Here is a 6912-nt window from a genome sequence, read left to right as displayed (position 1 = left end):
TGTTCTCCCTTTGAAGCAATGGATAAGACATGGAGTGCATCGCGAGCACTATGTTGAGTCATCCGATGACTATCCGACGAGGAGGATTATGCTCATGAAATGGTGATGATGCAGACGGTCCTTGTAGACGCGGAGCATGCAGAAGCTTGTTTAAGTGCATTTGGATAGGGCATTTGAAGTGCTTCAAATCCGTTTTGTCGTTGTGTTGTGGACCTGCTAAACAATGGGATTTAAAGACCTGGTGGGAGGTGATGACATGTTGTGTGATCATGCACAACATGATCATGAAGGGTGAGGGTGAAGATGCTGCCGGGGATTTGGAATTTGAGAACATGGGTTATGCAACTTCAAAATTAGAATCCTGTCACATTTGATGAGTTTGTCCAAATGCGTCAACAAATTCGGCATCGACCAACTCATGAGTAGCTTAAGGAAGATCTGATTGAGCATCTGTGGACGTTAAAGGAGACAGCTAGAACATATATGCGAGTTGAATTCATGTTTGAACTATTTTACATTTGAACTACTGTCACACTTGAATATTTTAACTCATCGAAGATTTGATATGCTATTATTTTGAGTATTGTGGATCAAGAAAAAAAATTGGGACATATGTTTAGGGGACAGGGTTGGATGGCTGGCTCCTGTATCCGCATCCATGGGATAAATAGTGTGTCCATTTTTAGGGTCGACGTTGAAGATGTCCTAAGACCTCACCAATCGCCCACCCTCGAGGATGGGATAATGATGACAGCGTATATCATGATGATCCTACATGTTGATTATGATGTTAGCTGATATCATAGTTTTCGCCATGGGTCCTAGCGAGGTCGCTAGCATCTCGCCCTAGGTCTTAACTCGAAACATGCATGAAAAGCACCTCTGACACGTCAGAAATTCAGAAGAAGATGATGCCAACTTAAGATTGAAGAAGCATAAAGCCTTTGACAGAAGGACATATCAGCATATACTCCCTCCCTTTCATTTCAATGGGCCCAACTCCAAAAACTCTTGTACCATTGTAGATTTTTCTAGGGAAAATGGGATTACGAACCGACGACCTATAATCACATAGTCCCTCCAATCCATATTAATTGTCGCTGACTCTATTATTTTTCATATTATTTATTTCCCATCTGATAAGAAAATCAAAACATAATTGAAGGTTGCACTTACCAATGGGTGCGGACCCTCGTACACTCATCACATGGCCAAGCTAGCACATGTGCATGAGTGTGTTGCATAGTAGGTAATTAAGGTGGTTGCTTTCCCTAAGCATAATGTGAGAAAATATAGCGAAATTGACAAAAATATTAGTTAGACCTTATATAAAACGAAGGGGTGAGGGGGGAGTGCTTCCTCTGACTTTACGACCATTGAGAAGATAAAAAGAGGCAGATGTGATAAACCACCTGAACAGTGGCACTTTGGTCAAAGAGATCCAGATTCGTCGAATGCTAACTCTACTAGCTCTGCAGGACACTATAAAGCACACCACAAATAGTTAAATGAACCTCACACATAGTCACACTTCGCATCCATATGTCGTAGCTGGCCACTACTTCCCCTTTTCCTTTCCCTCCCAAAGCATGATGCCTAGTCCTTTCAAGCTACGCCACTGGCCCTTCCATACTGCCCGTTGCTTCCCTACACCACCCTCAATAAAGAGCTACCCAAGTCCCCGTCAATGATGTCATCATGTCGTCTCTATATTTTTCGCTTCTGATCTCAAGCCTCCAAGTGTACGCATGTGTATCACTACCGGTGCGGGTCTCCCCACGGGGACCTAGTAAGCGTCAAGTGTCCAAGACGAGAAGAAGAGGGCCCCGATGTCGGGATACGAGGTGGGTAACGGGGGCGCTTTTGCTAAGGGAGATGGGAAGCAAGAGTAATTACCTAGCGGGGATGCCCTTAATTGTTGCCATCTAGAATAGTGACACAAGAGAACTAGACACCATGCCAACCTTAGCAACAGAATGAATGACATTATCGTTGCCAAGATAGTCCGAGACAACCCATAAACATTCATGGAACATCAATAGCTAAACCGTCATGTCGAAACATGAATGGCTCCTCAACAACAAGATCCATGTACTTCCATCACACAATTTTACAACAACGGGGTAACTCCACATCACCACAACTACAAAAAACAAAGTGAAACGTAAATATATATTTTTGAGTAATTGAGATAAAATCGGGCTAGAGCAAACACCAGCACACAAGCAGGCAGCAGGTGTCACGCAGGCCAGATCAAAAATAAATAAATAAATGGTGTCACACACGCACACGCACACGCAGCACACAGGCTTAGCACAAAGCAGAGGATGGCGAGCGGGCGAGCAGCAGCAAGCAGTCTCCCCGGATCTGACGGTGGTTTGCCTACCCGCCGTCGTTGCGCTGCCTCGCTTCGCTGGTGCCAGGCGTGCGTGCGGCGTGCCGGGGCAGGGCAAGGAGAGAAGTAGTGCCGCCAGCCGGTTCTTCGCCGCGCCGGCGCGGAGGGGCAGCGTGGAGGGAGTGGCGCTGCCGGCCGCCGCCGCCACGCGTCTGTTCGGGAATCGGAGGAGAGGTGGCGCTCGGGAGTGTGGGCCGGGCCGAGGAAACGGCCCGCAGGCCCGAAACCCAAAGCCCTGGCTGAACAGCGATGGTGTCAGTGTCAGGCACCTTCAAATACCCCACCTTGGCGTAACCGCCTCAACCAACAGCCAACAGCCAGAGCTCGCCGGAGCCCCAAGAAACCCCTCCTCTCGCCACCGCGCAGCAGCGCCCACCGCCGGCGACCGATGGACAAGTTCCACGACAGGCAGTACGTGTGGCTGCGGAGCCGCGTGCACGGCACGTACCTCCACGCCAACATCGACGGGAAGAGCGTCTCCCTCCACCGGCGCCGCGCGGCGCTGAGGGCGGCCTGGGCGGTGCACATCGACCAAGGCGACGCGCCCGAGCCGTACCTGCTCCTCTACAACGCCGCCAACGGCCGCTACCTCGCCGCCACGGCCACGCGGGCGCCGCCCGGCCACATCGGCTTCCGCGCCGAGCAGCGCGACTACGACCAGCCGCAGTTGCAGGCCGTCATGTGGCTGGCCGCCGAGACGGGATTCAGGGACGACGTCCTGCTCCGCAACGCCGGCGGCCGCTACCTCCGCGCCAACGGCAAGTACACCGGCAAGTACCTACGCTTGAAGAACGTCACCGTCGACGGCATCAACAACGTCAGCACCATGATGTACTGGACCGTCGAGCCTATCCCTCTCAGAGACCCGAACAGTCCGCTAGGCCTAGCTCCGCCGACTCTGGTGAGTTCGCCTGAGAGAAATCTCCGGCTCTGTTCTTGCCGAATTTGTGCAGTTCTTGACGTTGGTTTTCTGCGACTCGACTGCAGGGCCGCAGACCCCGAGAGCTCCCCGACATGCTGGGACGCGAGCGAGGGGTGCGGCGGCTGATCCGGTTCGTGCGAGCGAGCGCCGAGGGGGGCTTCGCCGAGGACGGCTGGTCCGAGTTCCATTTCACGGGGAGGTCCGTGTACCAGCTGAGGAACGAGCTGTACAACCGCATCGGCCCCCACCGCCACCCCCACCCCGACATCCTCCCGTTCGACATCGCCATGTGCGTCCGAGCGGGCCGCTACGGGCGTTTGATCCCGCTCGTCGTCAACCTGCCCCACGGACGCAACGGCGAGACCCTCCAGATTGTCCTGTGCCTGTCCAGGACCCCAGGTGAGAGCCACTCTCCATCTCCCAACTTCCTAATGGTAGTCTTTGACTGAATTTGTTACGCACAATGTACAGATTTAGGTGTTTGTTTTAGTGGGTGTTAATCTGCTTGTGCTTGAAAATCAGTTTACTTAAACTGTTATGGTCTGACAAACTGTTTACTGAAATTGTTGTAGTCTGAAAAACAGTTAACTGAAACTTTTGGGTGTTTGGAATTGTCTGCAGCAACCTTGAATTGTTGTCTTGCAGTTTATTGTTCATTTCACAGCAACCTTGATATGGAAAGTGTTGGTTTCATACTACTGTCCTTGATTCAGATAATTTAGTTCCTCTATTTGGTGCTATTCTGTCCCAAGTAAAAACTATGGAACTGAAATAGACGAATCAGTTAATTAAATGTCTTTTCAGCCTTAACAAAGAAGATTGTGGTATCCGTTTTACGCATTGAGCCTATTTCATTTGTGTTGAATAACCTGTGAGAAAAATTCAGGTTCCTAGAATCTAAATTAAATCTAGTTTCTGCACATGAGCTATATTGTTGTCCGGTTTTGTACATGAGTTGTACTATTATCGGTCTTGTCATTTTATTTTATTTTGTAAAACTTTGAGATTTAGATTATTGGTCTGCTTCCTAGTGATCTTCCTTGCCGAGAAATGTACTGGTGGTCTTGAATCTCTTTTGTGCAGATATTAGATTTGTTATTGCTTACTGCATGAACATGATATTTAGAGTCTTAGAATTCAAAAGAAATAGTTAGAGTGTTACTTTAGTGAGTGTTAGTCTGATCGTGCTTGGAAAAAGGATATTATGATAGGTTTTGTTAGGGCTTGGGACTTTTCTGACACTGATGTAGTCTTGTAGGAAGGTAAAAGTAGTTGCATGGGAATAGTAGGTGCCAATGCCATGTGGATGTATCAGTCTGTGTACACATGGTAAAAGATGGTATGAACTCTGAAGCTAGTCGAAACTACTAGTTCCACATTTCTTTTCTTGATTCACCTAATTCAGTTCATCATTTTCATAATATTTTGCCGCTAGTAGAAATTATGGAACCTAAAAAGCCAAATCAAGTTCAGTCGTCTCGTTTCATCTTTGCAGAGAAGATACTAAGTTTCTAACCTGATAAGAAAATTCAGATCGATAGTATCCTACTATAGATAGTGCATAAAAGTTTAGTTCCTTGCAAATTATATTGTTTCAGGTTTTGACTACTTGTTCTTGTCATTGATTAATGGTCTGATGCCTAACTGACTCATTATTTCTGCTTATTCAGCCTATGGTAGGCTGCGATACCCGGATGTCCACGCAGAGTAGAGAAAGAACGAAGCAGGAGTCCTGACAGTTCAACTCCTCAGAATTTTGGCCGCCTCGGACACAATGACAGCAGAACTAGACGCCTACTTTTACATATAGATTGATATAGGTCGAGAAAACTTATCAGCTCTTGTGTTTCTTCTGCTAGCTAAAACTTGCTCTGTTTTGAGTGTTGCTCGCGGTTCTATGATTCAGAACTGCTGAAATCGTTGCCTCCAACTGTTCGAGTGTTGCTCTTCTGGCATTCATCTCTGTGGTGCTTCCTGGATGAATCATTTACCTGTAGGGGTTCTTGCTATGGGTTGATGATCTTCCATTTCTTTTCTGGATGATGATGCACTTCGTATAAATGAAAAGGCAGTGGTTCTTGCCAGTAATGAGTTGATGATCTTGTGTTTCTGTTAGGCTATGAACTTACTACAAATGCGAAATATAGCGGGTTCTTGTTGTGAGCTGCTGATAGTGCTTCTAGTTGTGCTGTTTTGAGTGCTGGCAAAGGAGTAGGAAAATGAATTTGTAACGTATGAACAAAATTCAGAGTTTATCCAACAGCGCTACAAGAAGAAAACTAGCTTCTGCACATTACATTGTTTTCAGGATTTGAACATAAGCTGCCTTCTTTTTCTTTCTCTGTCTTGTTTGAGCAGACACTAGTTTTCATTCTGCATTTCTCTTAGATGAAGCATCTGACATGAACACTGATTTGGTGGCTCCTGCTGTGAGAGTTGAGCACTTTGTGTCCCCCTTTCTAATCCTGTTTGTTGGTTATGTGCAACAGCACGTTCATTTGTGGTATTCTATTTAGCAATTTACTCTTAAGTAGATCCATCATAGTTCAGAGAGGCTTATTATGAAAAATAAACATGCACGGGTTTTTAACAGGATTCAGTAATCACCAAAATGAAGCTGTAAACTTTGTACTTAGTTACCAAAATGGCTAGCAATTGTCAGTAACGTTTTAATCTTCCGAATTCCTGATGATAGTAAGATGACACACTTGGGCCCTGGAACTCAGTCAGTAACTTTGCAGTGCTCAGTCAGCGCTCAGCACAAATGTTGTTATTGCGATTCCTAACTAATAACATTCAGCATGCCAACTATTTCTGACAGAAATTGCAGGCATATTTCTTCTTGCTCCTTTGGGGTGTAAAATTCTGAAAGCGGGAAAGATTCTCTGAGATCCCGATAATAACACTGCCATGAAGATTGCTCTTTACACGCTGTTTTTCTGCTCTAGTCTGAATACACTGATCAGTGCAGTTTCTGGAACTAAGGGCATGCTTCAGCGAACACTGCTGGCTAGATTGCTGTGAATCTGTTTTCTGAATTCGTAACGTGGAGACACCCCACTGTTTGGGTGTGGGCAAATTTTTTTTTTTGAAACAGCTTTGCCTCATCAGATTAATTAAGGAGTTTTACAGCAAAGAAAACAAGGGCACATGTGCCAAACAACTGAGACTAATCTCGCGGCATCAAAGTCTCAAGTGCTTAGCACCGGCCAAAACCTGAGAGGGAAGCCTCCTGTTTGATTTCAGCAAAAACAGCATAAGGCATGGAGGAGACCGCATGGAGGACACGAGTACTGCGCTCGTTCCAAATTTCCCATACCATGAGCAGGAGAAGGGAGGACATAGCCCGGCGTCGTCTGCCTCCAGGAAGGCACAAGGAGGCCCACCACTCTTTGGCCAACGTAAAAACGCTCCAAGGGCGTTCCTTTTGGCTTTCACGAACAAGCCAGGACGGAATCATCCTCCAAATGCGCATGGAGTACCGGCAAGTGAAGAGCATGTGTGCGGCCGACTCTCCATGGACTTTGCAAAGTTGACAACCACCCCAATATGGCCAACCCTGGCGTTGCAGTCTGTCAGTTGTCCATATTATATC

General features: G+C 46.9%; 1 protein-coding gene across 2 annotated transcripts; it reads left to right on the top strand.

Moving 5' to 3' along the window:
• The first annotated feature begins 2334 nt into the window (after positions 1-2334).
• On the top strand, positions 2335-5401 carry LOC123168495 (uncharacterized). 2 transcript variants are annotated; one of them, XR_006484382.1, is made up of 4 exons: positions 2335-3296; positions 3383-3716; positions 4576-4656; positions 4988-5112. XR_006484382.1 is itself a non-coding variant. In XM_044586379.1 (3 exons), exons 1-3 carry the CDS (start codon positions 2784-2786, stop codon positions 5026-5028), a joined length of 888 nt encoding a protein of 295 aa, XP_044442314.1. In that variant the 5' UTR covers positions 2341-2783; the 3' UTR covers positions 5029-5401. The 2 variants fall into 2 exon arrangements, 1 of the variants encoding a protein (XP_044442314.1); XM_044586379.1 differs by lacking the exon at positions 4576-4656 and having other exon boundaries at positions 2341-3296; positions 4988-5401.
• Positions 5402-6912: the final 1511 nt, after the last annotated feature.

Source organism: Triticum aestivum, chromosome 7D, assembly GCF_018294505.1.
Source record: "Triticum aestivum cultivar Chinese Spring chromosome 7D, IWGSC CS RefSeq v2.1, whole genome shotgun sequence".
NCBI lineage: Eukaryota > Viridiplantae > Streptophyta > Magnoliopsida > Poales > Poaceae > Triticum > Triticum aestivum.
Note: the sequence above shows the minus strand (reverse complement) of the source record. Positions and strands in the feature narration are given on the sequence as shown.